The sequence below is a fragment of the Lynx rufus genome, unplaced genomic scaffold, assembly GCF_022079265.1.
Source record: "Lynx rufus isolate CCGP_SWC_20201006 ecotype Redwood Valley unplaced genomic scaffold, mLynRuf1.p SCAF_6, whole genome shotgun sequence".
Taxonomy (NCBI): Eukaryota; Metazoa; Chordata; class Mammalia; order Carnivora; family Felidae; genus Lynx; species Lynx rufus.
The window spans coordinates 91906157-91928066 of NW_025814878.1; the positions used below are offsets into that span (position 1 = coordinate 91906157).

General features: G+C 36.2%; 1 protein-coding gene across 2 annotated transcripts; it reads right to left on the minus strand.

The window, feature by feature from the left end:
* Positions 1-2613: 2613 nt before the first annotated feature.
* KIAA1586 (KIAA1586 ortholog) lies at positions 2614-11947 on the minus strand. 2 transcript variants are annotated; one of them, XM_047102695.1, is made up of 4 exons: positions 11791-11947; positions 11157-11240; positions 6872-6952; positions 2614-5125 (listed from the first exon to the last, which is right to left on the minus strand). In XM_047102695.1, exons 1-4 carry the CDS (start codon positions 11809-11811, stop codon positions 2948-2950), a joined length of 2364 nt encoding a protein of 787 aa, XP_046958651.1. In that variant the 5' UTR covers positions 11812-11947; the 3' UTR covers positions 2614-2947. The 2 variants fall into 2 exon arrangements, with proteins under 2 accessions (XP_046958651.1, XP_046958652.1); XM_047102696.1 differs by lacking the exons at positions 6872-6952; positions 11157-11240; positions 11791-11947 and adding an exon at positions 5635-5672.
* Between the last annotated feature and the right edge of the window lie 9963 nt (positions 11948-21910).

Sequence of the window (21910 nt, forward strand, 5' to 3'; positions counted from 1 at the left end):
AGGAATCCTTACTTGACAGTAACCATCATATAGAGTAGTACTGTCCAACAGAATAATGTAAGCCACATATACAATTCTAAAGTAAAAATAAATGGATATTAATTTTAATATTTTATTTATCTCAATATAACCAAAATATTTTTCAACATATTACCAATAATTGTTGTGATATTATACATGCTAAGTCTTTAAAATCTGATGTGTATTTTACATGTAAAGCACATCTGTTAATCTGAATGCCTTTTTTATCACAAATACTTGATTTATATATAAATTTCATAAAATTTAGTTGAAAAATAGATTCATATACTCAAATTATTCCAGTTTTCTAATAACTGAAAGAAAATAGTATTTTCCAAGAAAATAATTACATCCATAATGAAAAAAATCCCATTCATCTTTTTAAAAAGAATTGATTTGCCTTCAGAGCAAAAGCATATCAATTTGAAGACTGTATTTGTCTAAGTAAATTCAATTAATTTTGGGTCAGCTCAGTACTGTTAACATCGAATTCAGAATTATGGAATAAATTTAAAAGCAAATTAATCAATAAATAAAACATTTTCCAAATTTTCTTATAGTTTACATAGTAAATTTACATAACAATGTCAAATACAGTTAAAAGTTTGTGCGTATGGACTCATTAGAAAAATGTGTGAAATTATTTATATTTAAGTTTCTATTTCAAAATAAATTTTAGTGCTTGTCTAAGTAGGACACAAATAGCCTTTTTCTTTTCCTTGCAGCTTCAAATTTAGATCATTGGGGAGATCTAATTTAGATTCAATGGGGAGAAAACCACCATTTACTCTTTTTTCTTTTAACTTTTTTTTAAAGTAAGCTCTTGTCTAACATGGGGCTTGAATCCATGACCCCCCGATCAAGAGTCACATGCTCTGCCAACTGAGCCAGCCAGGTGCCTCCACCATTTTCTCTTTTTAAGTATTAAATATTTGGCTAGCATTTTTTTGTTGTTAAAGACAATCCTGAACTAGTGTTAACATTACAGTAAGTTTTTACTTCCACAATTCAACCAACTGGCAGAGTACATAAGATCACTAAATTCATTCTTCTAATTCTTTCAGCAATCCTTTAAGCTGATGTTGATTCATAGTGTTTGCACTCATACAATGAATATTTAACTGTATCCATGACACCTTTCATAGAGACCATTTCAGAAAATTGACAACTATCTTCAAAATGTATCATACAGATAGAATGAACCAATAAGGGAAATGTCTCATCTAAAAATTTCAATAAAGTATGACATTTTACCTAACCTGGCTGGAGTGCCATTTACTGTGATAGAAGTAACTTCTTTCTCATCTAGTTGAAACTCCTGTGACAAATGTAAAAGAATAAAAAATAGCTACACAGGGGCACCTGGCTGGCTCAGTCAATAGAGGAAGCACCTCTTGATCCTGAGGTTGTGAATTCAAGCCCCACATTGGGCACAGAGCTTACAAAAAAAAAAAAAAAAAAAAAAAAAAAAAGCTACACAAGGGTCATTTTTTTAGGCCACAAATTCAAACTATTGCTTCATAAATGTTTAAGTCCTGTAAGACAAAATGCACTCCAAGTTTCACCTGAGTTGCATCTATTACATAACTCATCCAAAAAAAAAAAAGGAATTTTTCAGATTTTAAATCAATTTATCTTTTATATATAAGAAAGGTCTTGTATAAACAAAGTTTGGTTACTTAACCAAGGACTCTGCACTTTCCTAATAAAACATTTTTTAGGCTTTACCTCATAATTTTCTAACAATTTCTATTACTAAATATTTCACTATCTATCCATCTAAAACCAGTTCTATTTCATGTAAAAATTTAAGCTGTTTTATAGCTGGCCAAACTTACAAGCTCAACTCGTTTAAAAATTGCTAAAAAATTTTTTGTTCAACATTTAATTCTGATTTCAAGTAGCTAAATTTCAATTCTTTTTTGACTTTGAAAGATTTCATTCAGTCATTATGCATTTGCTGAAACAGTCTCAGTATTACCCAGTCTACTGTCTTTGTTAAGTAACAGCTCGTTTTCCTCTGCCCACAGCCACTGCAATTACCATTCATCATGAAATCTGTAACGTACCTTCTTCCAGCTTGTTTACTGTTCCAGTTGTAGTACTAGCTGCTGCATCTCTACTTCTTTTTCAGTATGCCTTCATTTTAAATTTAAAAATGTGTTCATATTCATGTCTAAACTAGAAAAATAATTACAATTAAAATAGGTATTTCAATCTAATTACCAGTATGATTTATATAAGTATCACTAGTTCCTGTTGTCTATATAAAATACTCAGATAAAAATGCTATGTTATATCAATTCATAGAAAAAAAGTTATGTGCACTGAATCTGTTGACACCAATTCAGTGATGTGTTTTTATGTAATACTAGACATGACACATGAGTCTGACAGGCACGTTACAAGAATCATAAGCAAGGTAACAAATATATTTCTAAAAGTTGAGTTTTTAAAATATTTTACACTTTTTTATATTTAATTGAAATTAAAAATTTGCTTAGTCCTACTGAGCTCATTTCAAGTGCTTAATAGCCACACGTGCTAGAGATTACTGTATTAACACAGATACAGAAATGAGAAAGAGCCAAAAGGTTTGCAATTTTTATTTCATTTTGCATCCATATAATTTCTAGGGCTTAGAACTTGACTGGGTTGTTATTCTTTTGCATCTTAAGTAAAAAGTAAGACAGCAAAAGTGGAAATGGCTGGATGTTCTATACAGAATATATATCATGGCCCTCTAGCAGACGTGGGCTAATCTCTAACTATGTAACTCCTAAAAACAATCAACTTTAGCTTTTTGGAGAATGCCTTTTAAACAACATGTTAATAAAAGTTTAACAATTGACTTTCAAAGAATTTTTTATGTATAAGAGATGTATAGCACACAATTTACAAATGATAAAAACATACACAATACCCTTTATTGTAAGTTCCATATAGCCAACTCATTCTCACAGAAGGCTTTTGCTGATTTTTGCCTAACTCTTTTATCTGTAGCCAACCTATGGTTACAATATGACCAGGACATTACAAATGGAGTTGCATCCCAATCTGCTAACTCCTTCCCCAATAAATTTATTGTCATTAAATCTGATATGTGATCTATTGTTAAGCTATTTCTCACCCTTGTGCAAATTATATTCATTAAATTGAAACCTCTTTCAGCTTCAGCATTATTGATTGCAATAGTGTTAACTATCTTTTTAGCTTTTTGTATAGCTATAGGAATTGAAACATTGTTTGATTTTATATTATCATGTACAAATTCTCGAAAATCATTCAAATCAATTTCATATTTTAAAATTTCACATAGATGAAATAATTTTTTTTCACCAGCTATCCATGGTGAAGTTATTTCTTCATAAGGCCATGTAGAAGGTTCTAGCAAGTCAAAATAATTAAAAATACTTTCGTCATGGTTTCTGTCAGATAAAAGACGTAAATGCATGTGTTCAATTATATTTTCTAGTAACATACTCCTTGGAAGAGCATTAAATTCATTGTTTTTATTAAATGGAATATCTTTAAACTTATCTGACTTAATCAAACCCTCAATTTGAGACTCATGCTTTCCAGTACTGATTTTTAAATTTTCCAAAGCTCTTATGGTGCGTTTGATCAATTTTTGTGCTTTGTGAATGTTAGTTGATCTTGACTGTAATGCAGTTGAAAGTAGTGAAAATTCTTCAAGAATGTCAATCATTAAAGCAAGGTCTTGTAAGAAATTAATGTTAGATAATCTCTTTGCCAAACCAGAACAAGAATGAGAAAAATGCATATATAATACAGGATATGCATGCCATACAGCAGTAGCAGCTTGTAAACTACATGCTGTCCATCTTGGTCCCATTACCTGGCCAATTTTAACAATTTCAATTTCAAGGTCTTTAGCTACATTTTCTAAAAGCTTGTTTTGATTTTTATTAGACTGGTGATAAATGGAATAAATTTTATCAAGAAATAGTTTAAAATGATTAACTTGTTTTATTTCAGATATTGAATCATCAAGTGACAACTGTAATCGATAATTTAAACAGTTCCAAATAATGATTTTAGGAAAATATTCTAACAACTTTGTAGCTACTCCAGACTTTCTTCCCAGCATTGTATTAGCACCATCAGAACAAAATGCAATTAAATTTGCTTTCAAATATTCATTAGTAAACCCACAATCATTTAAAGTATTCAATAACGTATTGACAATAAACTCTGCTGTGGCGGAGACCAATTCTTTTAAAGCAACGAACAACATAACTGGTGCGGGAGCCGACTGAACTGTGCATTGGAGATAAATCACTAGAGTGCTTTTCTTTGACACTGTAGATGCCTCATCAATTATGATGCAGATTTTGGCATTCTCTTCTATCATATTCTTAAATATCTTCATTTTAATTTCTTTTGCAATATGTTCTGCTATTCTTGTTGCACTGTATCGTGTATTTAAACAGCTGACCTCTCCATTTTTCTCTTGTAATTCTATTGCCCCCTCAATATCAGACAAAGGTCTATTATGTTTTACTAAACTATAAACTGTATTGAAAACTTTTATGGTACCATCAATATTTTTATTTTTTTTTTTATGCACTAAATTAGAAATTGAGTCATTAACTGATTCCTTCAACAGATCCTGAATTTTACCATGGGCTTTAGAAACATCGTGTTCCCTAATTTTTTTCCGCAGAGAAGCTTGTCTAGTAGTTTTATTACTGCCATTAGGGGTTACTAAATATGCAATCCATTCCTTGGACACATGGACATGCTTTTCTGCTTTTGATCCCAAATGCCGAACTGTTGAACAATCCTTACATCCTAATTTACCTTCTTTTATTTCAAGCCATTTGTACTGTTCTGTAAACATAAATGCTTGTTTTTCATTCCAACAATCTGGAAGCACAAGATTATCTGTTTCTTCCTTTGATGAACATGATGGATTTTCTTCAATGACTGGTTTTTCAACATATTTGAAATTTGATTCCTCTGACTTAGACAGTCCACAATGATTTCTGTTATCATTTCTTTCTGTGTCTGTTTTCACCTTCTTCACATTTAAAAAATGCAAAAAATCTCCCTGTCGTTTTGGCATTTTAGGGAACAGAATCTGAAAAATAATTTTACATATATAAGTCAAGTTCACGATAACACTTTAAGAGTTGATGTAAGTTTCTGTTAATGGGGGCAGCTGGCTTAGTCAGTTAAGCATTGACTCTTGATTTCGGCTCAAGTCATGATGTCATAGCTCATGAGTTCAAGCCCTGAGTGGGGCTCTGTGCTGACAGTGTGAAGCCTGCTTGGGATTCTGTCTCTCTCTCCGCCCCTCCCCTGCTCACATGGTCTCTTTCAAAATAAATAAACTTAAAAAAAATTAAATAAAATAACCTGAAGGTGCCTGGGTGGCTCAGTCAGTTAAGTGGCCAGCTCTTGATTTCAGATCAGGTCATGATCTCATGGTCTGTGAGTTCGAACCCTCTGTCGAGCTCTGCGCTGAGTGTGGAGCTTGCTTGGGATCCTTTCTCTCCACCCCTCCCCCACTTTCTCTGTGTGTGTGTGTGTGTGTGTGTGTGTGTGTGTGTGTCTCAAAAATAAATATAAATAATAATAAAAACTTACAGGGTGCCTGAGTGGCTCAGTCGGTTAGGTGTCAGACTCTTGGTATCGGCACAGGTCATGATCTCGTGGTTTTATGAGTTCAAGCCCTCCATTGGGCTCTCCATGGGCAGCATGGAGCCTGCCTGGGATTCTCTCTCCCTTTCTCTCTCTGTCCCTTCCCTGCTTGTGCTGTCTCTGTCTCTCTCAAATAAATAAACTAAAAAAAAAAACAAAAACAAAAAAAAAAAACTTTAAAAAAGAAAAAAGAGAAAGCACTCTAGGTTGAAGTAACAGAGTCCTATATCTAAAAAACCAAAAATAACCTCATTAAAAAAATTTGTTAATGATTTTAGAAATAAATTTTAAATTACTTACCTTGCCTTTCAGTTTGTACCTATAACTTCAATACGACTTGCTATTTGTTGAAAAATTCACTACCACGTTGTTTTCTTAAGTTTATTTATTGTTTATTTTTTAGTAATCCCTATACCCAGTGTGGGGCTCAAACTCACAACCCTGAGATCAAGTCACATGCTCCTCCAACTGAGCCAGCCAGGTACCCCAGTTTTCAAAATTTTATAACCAGTAATGTCATGAAATCTGACTACAAATGTTTATCATCCAACAAAGAAGCTGCCATATGATTTAAAAATGAGTATAGTTCCAATATGAAAAGTGGTTAACGTTTTCATTTAATGAATAAGGTAAAAAGTGAAAAAAATGAAGATTTATATCAGAACTCCACTCAGTCACCAATGATATCAACACCTTTGTTGAATCAAAGGAGAGTTTTCAAATAATGCAAGTTTTCCTCAATTGTTCATATTACATAGAGTTTAGTAATTTACATCTTTTGGCTTACTCTACATTAACATTTTATCCATCACTTTCTGAAGTTCAGATAATCAATAAATAATTAATCAAGCCCCAATTTTGAGTTTGCTGATTACCGTGGTGTAAATACTCCAATCATGTTGCAGGAGGAGTATGCTGTGATAAAATATTTCTATCATACAGATACAACAGACGTAAATAAATAAAGATATGAGGAGTTTTGAGTATTTACTACCTTAAATGTAGTAATTTATTTCCTTGTAGGTTTATACACTTTAGTTTTTAATAACGGCTATGTTTAACAAATCAGCTCATAAAACTCCTGAAAATCGAACCATCAGTTCTTGCAAGCCAGTTCAAGCCACCTCTAACACATTTTGCACTTGATGACAGAACTGAAAAACCACAGATATAATGTACTTACATCACTATGATAGATGCTAGGCTCTTCATCATCACCACAGACCAGATCAATGTATTCAAGAACAGGTTTTGATGGTCCTTCCTAAAAAAGGATTGAGCAAATTCACAAGTCATGAAAACCATTCAAACCAAACTTGCATTTACAATCAATAGGTTTTTGTTGTTGTTGTTGGAATTAGCAAGAATTCCTCCAGAGAGGAAGTCTTGTAGGTGGAACAGAATAATCAGAAACAAAAGCAGCACATGAAAGACTCAGAGGAGATGAAGAAGTAACGATGACAAAACCCAAAGAAAAACTAAATCTACATAGAGGAATAAAACCCTGTGGATTCCTCTGAAAATGGGAAGAGTACAGGGATGGTATTAAAAAGACAGAGACAGACCTCATGGTAGTGTATTTTTTAAATGTATGACTATCAATAATCTTTTAGTTATCTAAGCTCAAAATCGCATAGTTCTTCAATAGCTCTGCTTTATCTTCCACATCCTACACAAGCAAACATGAAGCCCTGATTTTCTCAATTGTTTCTTTACATACATACTACCTGCAACACACATGAGGCCTTAAATACCTGGCTCAAAAACCTAGATTTTATTCTATAGGTAAATGAATCAATCAATAGTGTTGAGATAGGAACAACAATTAGAGCTCTGTTTCAAGATGAGGAAAGTATGAAGTGTGGGAAGACTAGTAACAAGATAATCCAGACAAATAGTAATGTACTGAAATAGAGTGAAGACCAACAATGAGGAAGTACAGTCTTCTGTATATATATTATAGTAAAATTTATAACAAAGGGCTCTTTTTGTACCCCCAAATTTCTATCATTCCTTTCTTTCAGGATATTGTGTTTATTTAGCTGCACATACATATATATTTATATGGCAGAACACAAAGGAGATGCTCTAATGCAGAATGAAGGCTGGAAAGAAATTTATATGAAAAGACTAAGGAATCCATACTAGAATACATCAAGTGGTAACATACTTTTTTTTTTATGTTTATTTTTGACAGATTGCAAGCGGGGGAGGGGCTGAGAGAGAGGGGGACAGAGGATCCAAAGCTTGAATGTGGGCCTTGAACTCATCAACTGTGAGATCATGACCTGGGCAGAAAGACACTTAACTGAGCCACCCAGGCACCCCAGTAACATACTTCTTGATAAAAGATATAAAAGGAACACAAAAAAATGTTCTTTTTGTATCTGAAGAATCCTCAAGCAGAGAACCATACCCAGCAGCATTTCATCTTTACTAGATGGTAAGCACATCCTGGTGGAGCCCAGCACAGAATGGGGTTACAAAGGGAAGTAAATTCTGTTTCTGAAGGTATTTTATTTAATTTTATTATTTTTATTTAAAGAGTTTTTTAAGAGCTTATTTATTTATTTTCAGAGAGAGAACGTGCATACAAGCAGGGGACAGGCAGAATGAGACAGAGAATCCCAAGCAGGCTCAATATTGTCAGCACAGAGCCTAACTTGGGGCTCAATCTCATGAACCGTGAGATCATGACCTGAGCTGAGATTAAGAGTCGGACACCTAACCTACTGAGCCACCCAGGTGCCCCTCTGAATGTATTTTAAAGTAGAATTAAATTAAAAAATAAAGTAGAATTAAATTATCAGTTTTATGTGTGTGTGTGTGTGTGTGTGTGTGTAACCATTTAAAAGCAACAGAAATATTTTTGCCCTCTTTTTTCTTAGATTTTAATGCTATACTTATTTATTGTGAGCAGAGGAGAGGGGCCTAGGAAGAGAAAGAATCCTAAACAAGCTCCATGCCACCAGCGCAGAGCCCAACATGGGGCTCAAACCATGAACCATGTGATCATGACCTGAGCCAAAATCATGAGCTGGACATTCAACCAACCAAGCCACCCACGCATCCCTACTCTCCTTTCTGATACTGCAATTCTACTTAGATCCACATAAGCATACTTCCAAAATACTGCCAGGAATGATATTGTGAATATCACAATAAAGTGGGTCAAATGAATTTTTTGGTTTCCCAGTGCACATAAAAGTTATGTCTATATTATACTGTAGTCTTTTAAGTGTGCAATAGTGTTATGTCTAAAAAATACATACACAGCTTAATTAAAAAATACTTTATTGCTAAAAAATGCTAAACATCATTTGATCTTTCAGTGATTTATCACTGATCACAGATCACAACAAAATAATGATGAAAAAGCTTGAAATACTGTGAGAATTACTGAACCATGACAAAGACACAAGAGTGAGCAGATGTTATTGGGAAACTGTGCCAACTGACTTGCTTGACACAGGGTTGCCACAAACCTTCAACTTGTAAAAAACACAGCATTTGTGAGGTGCAATAAAACATGGTATGCCTATATAATTCATTTCTCCTTATGGAGCTGTCAAATATTTGATCAATTTTTGGAAACAAGGCTAAATGGTAAGAGGTTCTATCAAGTTGGAGGTACAAAACTCTGGATGCAAAGATACAGGGGCGCCTGGGTAGCTCAGTCGGTTGAGCGTCCGACTTCGGCTCAGATCATGATCTCGCAGCTCGTGAGTTCGAGCCCCATGTCGGGCTCTGTGCGACAGCTCAGAGCCTGGAGCCTGTTTCGGATTCTGTGTCTCCCTCTCGCTCTGTCCCAACCCACTCGCATTCTGTCTCTGTCGCTCTCAAAAACAAATAAACATTAAAAAAAAATTTTTTTTTAAAAGATACAAAAGATTCTCTGTATTTAAAATTAAATTCAAATTAAGAGTTTTAAACCTCAGTAAGCAACTCAATCAGATAGCAACTCAGTAAGAATTTAGAATATAATACTTTAATCCACAGAGTGTTACACAAACCTGTACCTATTCATTTTTCCAACCTTAATTTTGTAGAGTCCTTCCATTTCTCAAAGGCATGTGTCATATAACATCTATGCCACTCCTAGTTCTGGCTGCACAAAATATCATGAAGATCATAATGTCCCATTCGCTTTGATTTTTATACCACAGTCAGGAGGAACCAAAATTATTTTTCCTGAAGACCCATGAACTACTCTTTCCAAATACTTTTCAGTACGAAAACAGACACTGTGGATCTTCAATTTTCATAGTTACATCATTTACTCCACAACACAGGGAAGGCAGAGTTAGCATACAACCTCTCTTTGTACCCCCAAATTTATAAAGTACCAAGTGTCAAAAAAAAGGGGGAGTACCATGTGTACAATTAATGGGCAAGAATGTCACAGAAATAATCTTGTAAAGAATTTCTATATGACCCTACAAGAAACAACATGTTAACACCACAACGTTTAAAGATGAGATTTTGATTTAAAAAACAATTTATGAAAAAAAATTGTGGTTTTTCAGGTTGCCCTAAATCTATAGCAATTCAAGAACAAACATATTTTAAACAGGCACTCATTTAAAAAAAAATTATACACCTTTCACAGCAAACCTCAAGTAATTACTGGTTTGGACAAGTTTTTAGGTAGCTAAGATACCACTCTAAGCTGAGTCTTTGCAATTCTTTACAGTTTTGGGTGAAAATCATCTCCAAATACGTCATAACCCCCACTCTGCCTAAACCAAGGCTTTACAAACTGTGGTTCAGAGATTCACATGTCCTTTCATCTTTCCAAAAGGAAGACTCCTAGGTCCCACCTACAAATTCTGAGTCTGTGGGTATGGAAGGGTGAGGCCCCGCAATCCGCACGTTTACGCTTGGTAATGCTTAAAGACCACTGACCCGAAGGGACGAAATTCTGAAAAATATGTGTGTTCCTGGTGATGCAGGGATCTCCATATGAACATCAACTCCTGCACTATGCTGTAACAAACACCATGATCTCACAGGTCAGGGAAGTCTTCAAGCTAGTCGCCTTCATGTTATGCAGCTACATAACGCTCAGATGTTGAGTTCTTCCAAGGCTTCTTGTTCTCTACCTCCTTCCTCATCATCACCTGTCCTCTCTCCCTCGCCTGCATCGTCATCTGTTACAGGACAACCTTGTCCCTCTTGGAAACACGCCTAGACTAAGCATTAAAACAGCGCTAAGTAAACGCACGAGAAGCGTGATGGAGTGAGCACCACAGACTTTCGGCAGTCTTTGTGACGGCTACTGCAGCTGCTCAGAGGCCTCTTTGGGTAAATTTCCTAATCCTACGCCACGCTCCCCGGTGTCTAGTACCTATCGGACGTTCATACACAGTTGCTCAATGAGGAGTGGACAGGTGCAGTACAATCACATAATGGCTTACCACGCGCAGTCTTGGAACTCTAGGAAAAACCCGAATGTCGTTGCTACTTACACTAACAAACTGAATGTCATCTTCATTTTCATCCGTTGTTGACTCAGATGCCTCGGGCCCAGCTGGAGGGACAGATTCTATTATCTATAAAAATAAGCCAAAACACGCTTATCTATACAGCCACGTACTTGGTGGAAGACACTTTCCCAAAAGGAACGAAAAAGAAAGAGCTTTTTAAAACAACGAGCTCTTGAGGAAACCTAACAGCACAACTGCATGCAAATCCGACTAAGAACAGAACTCCATGGAGTCGCGTTCTGCCTCTGCAGACGCGGAGCCATGGGGAGCGGACGCCGAAAACGACTCCCCAGCCCCTGCGAATTCCCCTATCTGCTCGAGGAGGCGGGATGCACGCTCACCGCCGAAGAGCGATCCTGTCTCAAAATGTCGCTCTCGCGGGCAGAGCGGCGACAACAGGGAGCACCGGGGCCGGCGTAGGGGACCGGGGGCGGCCGGGCGGCCATTGTTACCGCTGGGTCGTCGTTAGGACCCGCACCAGGCCCGAACGCTGGGCTCGGCCCGAGACGCCGAGGCTTTCGCCCCGCGGGCGCACAGCAGGCCGCACACTCAACAAAACAAAAAGCTCTTTCGCGGCGCGGCTGAGAACGCCGCGGCCCGACGCTCCACCACTCACCTCCGACCCCGGGTCTCCCATTTCTCCGACGGCCTAACTGACAGCACCACCGCTGCTGCGGTCGCCGCCGCCACGACTTCCCTTCCCGCCCAGCACCGCTTCGCGCCGCCGTGACCCGCCCCTGCGTGGACAGCGCCGCCGCCGCCGCCATCGACGCCACCGACGCCGCGGGCGGAAAGAGGTGCGAAACCGCTTTAAAAGGAGGAGCGGCCCGCTCTGGCCCGCTATCCCCCGGAGTCACTTTCGCACAGTCCCGGCCTGCCTTCTCCGCGCCGCGCAGGAACCTGGGAGTTGTAGTTCTAGTGCCGCCCGAGACCGTCCCGCGTATATTTGAAAAGTGGAAAGGAACTCTGAGATGCGGCGGTTGCGTTCCTCTAGGCTTTCACGGTACCAAAGTAGTATTAATAGATGGCTTTTCTTTCTTAATCTGTCTCCCTCTCCCCACCTTTCTTCTACTTTTTAATTTTTTTCTTCTCCTCCTCCTCTTTCAATACAAATATGGTTCTAGATAATTTAGATTAGTAGTGTTAAAATGCTCTTTCGTTGTTTGCTCAGATACTTCCGTACTAAATAGTGGCCAACTTTTTTGTTTTCAGTATTTACACATTAACGAATGTGAACAGATACAGTTTATGAAAACATGTGTTAACTGAGAATATACTTTTAAAGCTTTTCCTCCTAGCCCTATCAGACCAAGATCACCTAACCTATCTGTGGTCCCACAAAATCCCCTTTATGATTTTGACAGTGGTCTACAATGCGTGAGATCACACAGCAGAGGAACTAAGGCATCTCACAAGACAAAGCAATAGAGTAATTAGGAAATTTTTAGGAAGGTAGAGGTAGATGAAATTTAAATGAAACAGTATTTTGATAGGTTCAAAGCCAATTAGGGCTGTGTGTAAGAGTTCAACATCACGTCTGGACTACAATTTGGACCCAGAGTCCTTTTAACTTAAAAACTACAAAATTAACATACATACTAATTGTTGGCCCAGAACCCTCTTATCTGTAGCCTTGCACTTGGTTTGATATGTGGCTTGTTCTCTGTGTGTCAGTGACCAGCCAAGGAAGGGCTATTTCATTCTTACTGATAGATTTTCAAACAACAATGTTGTTACTCTATGAGTTTGGGAACAAATTTTCTCATTGTGTAAATAAGATAGTAGTAGTCACCAAGGTGACCTTGATTCTACAAGTGCAGTATTTCTTTGGGAGAAATACTGTCTGTTAATTTTTCAGCTGACTTTATCTATGTCTGTTATTTATGCCCGGCAGATATTTACTTTCTCATTTGAAGGCTTGTTTTTGCTGGTCTAAAGGAGAACATGGTGTTTGATTACTTACATCCTAGCTAGTATTTGATGAATCTGTTTGCATTTCCACAAAGTGGACTAAAACTGCAGGTGCATTTGTACCAGCTAATTTGGGACTTGCAGATGAAAATTGAGAAAAAGAAACATCTGCCAAGATGATAGACTCAAAAGCTGTATGTAAACTAACCATTTTTAAATCTCTTAAAGGTCTAGGAGAGATTTGCATTTAAACAATTTCTTTAATGTGCTGGTGGGATTTCAGTGGAACAAGTACTTTGAAAGGTTGCAGGTGGGAGTCATTTAGTTACATTCTTGGAAAACAGGCAGTGATTATGTGGCTGGAGCCCAAATATGGTTATGCCTTTCAATTCAGTAATTGTTGCATGGATAGTCTTTTCCATTTTAGATATTCTAATAGGTATGTAGTGATATCCCATTGTGATTTTAATTTGTATTAACCTAATTACTAATAATGTTGAAAATCTTTTTATGCATTCATTCGCCATCCATGTATCTTCATCGGTCTTGTCTGTTAAGATCTTCTGCCCACTCTGTAAATTATTTTCTTGTTATTGAATTTTAAGAGTTGTCGATTTATTCTGGAATCAAGTCCTTTAACATATGTGATTTCCAAATATTTTCTTCCAGTCTGTGGCTTGACTTTCCATTTCTTAAAATTGTCTTTCAAAGAGAAGTTTTACTTTTGATTGAGTTTAATTTGCCAATTTTTTGCTTTTCTTGATCATGCTTTTGGTGGTATATCGAAGAAATCTTTGCCTAAACAAAGTTACAAACATTTTCATCTTTGTTTCCTTCTAGAAATTTTACCCTTCACACATTTTCAGTAGTCATTCTACTATAAAAAAGGTCTTCCGTACCCCCCTACTTTTTGATTTACCTATCCATTATCATGATTCATAGATTTCTATTTTTATTCAATGGGTTATGATTTTTGATTGTTCATTGCTATTACAGAAATAAAGCAATTTTTTCCCTAGCTTTATTGAGGTACGTTAAGCAAATAAAACTGTGTATATTTACATGTACATGATGTTTTGATATTATTATACATTGTGAAATGATTGCCACAATTAAGTTAATTAATACATCCATCACAAAAATAGTTACCATTTTTGTGTCTGTGTAGTGAGAACACTTGACATCTACTATCCTGGGGCACGTGGCTGGCTCAGTTGGTACATCGTGTAACTCTTGATCTTGGGGTCGCAAATCCACGCCCCACATTGGACATGGAGCTTACTTAAAAAAAAAAAGGATCTACTCTCAGCAAATTTCAAGTATATAATACATTATTATTATAGTCACCACGCTATACACTAGGTCTCCAGAACTTATTCATAACTGAAAGTTTGTACTCTTGGACCAACATCTCTCCGTTTCCCTCATCCCCACAGTCCCTGGTAATCACCATTCTGCTCTCTGATTCCTTGAGTTCAGCTTTTTTACATTTCACACATGAAATCGTGCAGTATCTTTCTGTGTCTGGCTTGTTTAGCTTAGCATAATGTCCTCCTGGTATATCCATGCTGTTGTAAATGGCAGGATTTCCTTTTTTAATTTTAATTTTTATATCTGTTTATTCTTCTTTAATTTTGAACAGTTTCTCAACCTTTCCTTTTTTCATGACATTGATATTTTTGAAGAATATGGGCCATTATTTTATAGAATATTCCTCAGTTTAAGTTTGTCAGTGTTTCCTCATGATCACATGCAGGTTATGTCTCTGACCAGAGTACTACATACATGATCTTGTGTTGCTTTTAGGGAATCACATTCAGAGACACATGATATCCATCTGCCCCTTATTGATGATGAAGATTATTGGTGATAATCAGCTGGTGAAAGTATTGTCCACTTTCTTCCATTTTTTTCTACTGCATAGATTTTTCTCCTTGCAGTGTATAATCAATCTGTGGGATAATTCACTGAGAATATGCAAATACCCTTTTCTCATGAAACTTAACACTTCAATCTTGCCTGATCAATCTTTACTATTATAGTTGTAAATAGTAATTTTCCAACTCTACCACCCTTCCCATATTTTTAATTGGCATTCTGCTATATAATAAAGGGTCTTCCCGTCTCCCTTACTTTTTGATTTATTATCATTATGGATTCATGGATTTCTGTTTTATTCAATGGGTTATAATCAATTACAGTCCTAATTTATTTTGATGCCAGTTTGTCCCAAATTTGGCCAGTTGTAGTCCCTTTTGCAGCCTCACATGGCCATCATTCTTTGAGCAGTCCCTTACTTTCTGGCATAACATACCATGTTCCAAGTACATTTGGTACCTTCTCTGCCCCTGCCCTGGAATCAGCCATTTCTATAAGAAGCCCCTTTTCCTTTGGTGGGAAATGGTATTTAACCAAGATCTGGGTGTTAGGTGTACTCATTGTCACTGGAACATTTACAAAAGATTCTGACATTTGTTGTAGCTTGGATCAAGGGATGATTTACCACACAATCTTTTGTTTACACAGCTAACTCAAAAATTCACATTTTGATCCATTTCTAAAGAAGATGGACATGGTGTGGAAACATCTATATATCCATTCCAGAATACTGCCTAAAAATTCTTACTGGGTGATACTTTATATCCTCATTGGATACTCCTTACCTTTGTTTACGGGACTGGATCAATTTCTACTCAATTCTAGAAATTGGGCGGATTTGAGATATAGCCTTAAGAAGATTAATGTAATTACTCCTGCATTTTTTAAAAAGATTTTTGAAAAAGTGTTTATTTATTTAAAAAAATTTTTTTTAATGTTTATTGATTTTTGAGACAGAGACAGAGCATGAAGCGGGGAGGGTCAGAGAGAGAGAGACATAGAATCTGAAACAGGCTCCAGGCTATCAGCTGTCAGCACAGAGCCCGACGTGGGGCTCAAACTCACGGACCACGAGATCATGGCCTGAGCTGAAGTTGGCTGCTCAACCGACTGAGCCACCCAGGCGCCCCTTTTTATTTAAGTAATCTCTATACCCAACAAAGGGCTTGAACTCACAATCCTGAGATCAAGAGTTGCATGTTCTTCTGACTGAGCCAGCCAGGTGTGCTCCTGATTACTACAGCATTTTTAAGTATTCTTCAGTTCTATGGTTTTTCAGAACACTTAGGTCATTTTCTGGCATTCTCCAATTCATTTTTTTAATCAAGTGTTTTTTTCCTTAGGGGCATATTAATAAATGCACTAATTAGTTTAAATCAAGAAGATTGAGATTTTGAGTAGATAGGAGAACTCAGAATTCCTTCTTAAATGTATCTAATTTTTCCTGAGGTTTTAGAAATTCTTTAAATATGGCTTTCACATCTGCCTTCGTCTTGGTTCAAAATCTACTCTTCATAATTTTAAGTGAAAATTTCAACTTTACAATTACAAGTTCAGGTGGGAAAGGAGATGACCTTTGTGTGTTTAAATGGTAGGTGGAACATAAAAAGAAGAGAGATTGTGTATGTGAATAGAATTGTTTACAGATGCCTGGCTGGCTCAGTCAGTAAGAGTATGTGTCTCTTGATCTGGGGGTTACAAGTTTGAGCCCCACGCTGGATGTAGAGATTACTTAAAAAATAATAAAATCTTAAAAAAAAGGAATTGTTTAATCATTATATTGTACATCTGAAACTAATATGACACTGTAGTCAATTATACTTGAATTTAAAAAAAGGAAGGGAGATTGTATAATGGAGTAGAGAAAGGACACAAGATGAATAGGGAATTCCCAAGAGTGAAACAATACTAAATTTTTCACATTTTTTTCATTAGCTTTAGCCATAGACTCTTTTGGGAAGCAATTCTATTGTCAAGACTAAGCTCTGATTCTTTCTGATGGCAATCAAAGAAGGCTGACCTTCTTGGTTAGGTATTTTGTCACCTTATTGTTCTAAGTCCCTCCGAAAAGGACAATCAGTCATAATTAAAGATTCCCCCAAGATGCCACTGTCGTTCTTGATTATTCTTAGTGAAATTGTGCCATTTGAAAAGATGGCATGGTGAGTAAGAACTGTAGTGATGTAATGGAGAGGCAGAGAACCCCATGAGAACTGACCTGGATGAAGCATTGTTTATGGTTTCTGTGTCTCGATATCCTAACTAATGGCTTGCTGTCATTACCACTATGCATGAAAACCTCTGGTCCCAGTTCAGGCATTGAAAATAATCAAGGCAGTTCTCAGAAGCACAAAGATAAGACTAAGGAGTGTTCTTACAAAGTTTTGAAAGATGACCTAAACCAAGTTTGTTCAAAGGATTCCATTATGACTTTTTTTATTCTTTATTCTCCACAACTAATTTGAGTGGTGGGCTTACCAAATATATGCCTGCTTTCTCTCTATAGACTTCATAGAGACAAACCAAAACAAAAGCAAAAATTAAACAGGTAAAAAATACAGGCCACTTTTAACAAAAGGACAAAGGATAACAAAACAGAACCCAAAGTTTTATTCTTAGTCCTGGGAATCAAAAATAAATTTAGTGCCAAAGAGCTTAATAAAGCTCAGGGCTTCATTCATTGTGAAACTTACCTCATTATTATGGGTCAAGTGAATTTGAATGGGTGCAGACACAAAGATTCTCAAATTTGCCCCCTCTTACCATATCAAGGAGTGTGGAAACGGGGATCTCAACAGAATCTAGGCAGCACCTTCAGATTGTTAAAACTCTACAACAGAAGAACATCAGTGACCTGCCTGTGTCTTTATAAACCAAGTACATTTAGCTTTCTGCAGTAAGACAGAATGCCCCGTAGGCACAGTTTAGAATCATCTTAATCTGGAAGGTCAGGGAGGACTTTTAAAATGAGTATTGCAGGGTGCCTGGGTGGCTCAGTCAGTTGGTTAAGCAACCAACTCTTAATTTTGGCTCAAGTTGTGATCTCACAGTTTGTAACATCAAGCCCTGTGTTGGGCTCCATGCTGACAGTGTTGAGCCTGCTTGGGATTCCCTCTCTCCCTCTCTCTCTCCCCCTAACCCCTGCTCGCATGAACGCACACTCTCTCTCTCCCAAAATAAATAAATAAACTTAAATAAAATGAGTATTAGGTGCGTACAGAGCAGAGTAAATGTCTTTTCTTCTAGGGCAAAATACATACATACGTACATACATACATACATGTATATTCATGCTTGGATCAAGTGCTTGTAGTGGGTGTTTTGTAAAGTAGGGAGCTGGTTAGAATAGGAAGATTGGAAAAAGAAGTTATTTGCTGATTGGTTCAGGGTTCAAAGCCAGATTTTCTTTTTTTTTTTTTTTAACTGTGGGGAAATATATCCTAAGGTTTCACTTGAGATTTGGGTCAGTTATAGTGGTTTATGAGTTAAGATGTTACAAGGGGGTTATAAACTCATTTCTCATTCTCTTAATTTATCTTTTCCCTCACTTTGGATTTTCCTGCATAGGCTGACCACACTTATCTGGAGGTAATGAATCTGGTAAACTTACGTTTCTGAAACACAATACTTGGGCCCTTAACTTCTGGATTAACTTCCACATCTGTAAAATGACAAAAGAGACTCCATGATCCCTTCTAGCTTTTAATGACTTGAGATTTTAAGTAAGTTAACTATGAAAGACTGTTTACAAGAGAAGTAATACAGATGTCCCCTTATACATATACGAATAGAGAGATGCAAACTGAACTATAAGTAGATAGATAGCATCCATCCCCTAACATGTTGTCAGAGACTAACTGAAGGATAAGATGAAAATGCCTATTATCACTTATATTACTTAACATTGTATAAAATACAATATCTAGGCCTTGAAATATGTGTAAGATCACCCTAGTATCCTCCTCAGTGGGGGAAACTGAAAGCCTTTCCCCTAAGATCAGGAACACGACAGTGTTGGCCACTCTCACCATTGTTGTTCAACATAGTCCAGGAAGTCCTAGCCTCAGCAATCAGAAAACAGTAAGAAATAAAAGGCATTCAAATCAGCAAGGAAGAAGTCCGGCTTTCACTCTTTGCAGATGACATGATATGTGGAAAATCTGAAAGACTTCACCAAAAGATTGCTGGAACCAATACATGAATTCAGCAAAGTCACAGGATATAAAATCAATGTACAGAAATCTGTGACATTTCTATCCACCGATAATGAAGTAGCAGAAAGAGAAAACAAGGAATCAATATCATTTACAATTGTGCTCAGAACCATAAGATACCTAGGAATAAACCTAACCAAAGAGGTAAAACTATAGAAAACTTATGAAAGAAATTGAAGACACAAAGAAATGGAAAAAACATTCCATGCTCATGGGTTGGAAGAACAAATATTGTTAAAATGTCTACACTATACAAAGCAATCTACACATTCAGTGCAATCCCTATCAAAGTAACACCAGCATTTTTCACAGAGCTAAAACAAACAATGCTAAAATTTGTATGGAAACAGAAAAGACACCAAATAGCCAAAGTAATGTTGAAAAAGAAAACCAAAGTCACAATTCCGGACTTCAAGCTGTATTACAAAGCTGTAATCATCAAGACAGTATGGTACTGTCACAAGAACAGACACATAGATAAATGGAACATAGATCAATAGAGAACCCAGAAATGGACCCACAACTGTATGGTAAAATTAACAACTTAGGAAACAACAGATGTTGGTGAGGATGTGGAGAAAGGGGAAACTTCTTACACTTTTGGTGGGAATGCAAACTGGGGCAGCCACTCTGAAAAACAGTGTGTAGTTTTCTCAAAAAGTTAAAAATAGAGCTATTGTACAACCTAGCAAAGGATTTGTATTTATCCAAAGGATACAAAAATATTGATTTGAAGGGGCACATGCACCCCTCTGTTTATAGCAGCAGTATCAACAGTAGCTAAATTATGGAAAGAGCCCAAATGTCCTTGAACTGATGAATGGGTAAAGAAGATGTGGTACATATATATACAATGAAATATACTCAGCAATCAAAAAGAATGAAATCTTGCCATTTGCAACAACGTGGATAGAACTAGGGTTTGCTATGCTGAGTGAAATAAGTCTGTCAGAGAAAGACAAATACCATACGATTTTAATCATACATGGATTTTAAGAAACAAAACAGATGAACATAGAAGAAGGGAAAGAAAAGTAAGATAGAAACAGAGAAGGAGGCAGACTGTAGAGACTCTTAAATACAGAGAAAAAACTGAAGGTTGCTGGAGGGGAGGGGAGTGGGAGATGGGCTAAATGGGTGATGGGCATTAAGCAGAGCATTTGTTGTGATGAGCACTGGGTGTTATATGTATGTGATGAATCACTAAATTCTACTCATGAAACCAATACTACACTATATGTTAACTAACTTAAGTAACATATACTACACTATATGTTAACTGACTTAAGTGAAATTAAGTAAAGTCTTAGAAAAATTTTTAAAAAATATGTGTAGGAACTATACGGAAAAAATAAATGTAAGTATATAAATATAATCCCAATAAAAATTTCAGCTTTCCTGTTTTTGAGAGTGGAAAGTTGACAGAAGTATTTTAAAAATCATCTAGAGGAAGAAATTTATGATTATTATGAGAATAATCAAGAAATTTGTGAAAAAGAATAGTTATTATATTTCACTTTTCTCCTGATTCTTTCCTAAAAAGAATACTTACGGGTGCCTGGATGGCTCAGTTGGTTAAGCATACGACTTCGGCTCGAGTCATGATCTCACAGTTTGTGGGTTTGAGCCCTGAGTCAGGGGCTCTGTGCTGACAGCTCAGAGCCTGATGCCTGCTTCGGATTCTGTGTCTCCCTCTCTCTCTGCACCTCCCCTGCTAAGGTTCTGTCTCTCTCTCTCTCTCAAAAATAAATAAACATTAAAAAAATTAAAATAAAAAAGGATATTTAAAAAATTAATAAATCCCAAAGGACAGCAATGTAAGGAAGAGTCTGGGTGGAAGAAGGGAGAAACATGTGTTATCTCCACCATCATTAATGGAATTATTATAGCCAGGACCATCTGGGACACTGAGAGTTTGTGTAACAGTATTTAATATAATATAAATAATATAGATATTGTATCATATATACTTAAGTATACTTTATATTTTATGTATAAATATATACTTTATAATTTATAAATATATAAATTTATATTTTGTAATATAATTGTATTTATATTAATTATTAATATTATATTAATTGTATTAATTATATATGTACTATATATATTTCCCAGAATTAAAAGCTAGAAGTATCCAGATTGAAAAGGACAAGCATGTTTCTTGAACAATGAATAAAAAGAGATGGAGAACAAGACATATTTTCATAAAATTTTAATGTATCAGGGAAAGACAAGGTCAAAAGAACCTCAGGGAAGATGGGAAAGCATATCATGAATAAAAGAATGAGAATTAGAATCCCATTATGCTCTTGATAGGCTAAGGCTGCCAGATTTGGCAAATAAAAATAAAGGACATCTAGTTAAATTTGAATTTAAGATGGATGAGTATTTAGTGTAAGTATATCTTAAATATTGCAAAGGATATACTAAAAAATCAGTTGTTAATCTGATTCAGATTTAACTTGATGAATTTAATTCTTCCAGCAATCCTACAGTGGCAACAATGGATGTAACTCTGGTAAGAACATCCAAGTAAGCCTTATTTACCTTTTCCTTACTGTAAGAAATCAAATAAAGCAACAAGGAGGGAAAAACCAACACCTGCAAAACACTCTGTCCTGCTATTTTTTTTTAAGTTTGTTTATTTATTTTGAGAGAAAGAGAGCATATGAGCATGTGCACGCAGGGGATGGGCAGAGAAGGAGGGAGAGGGAATCCTAAGCAGGCTCT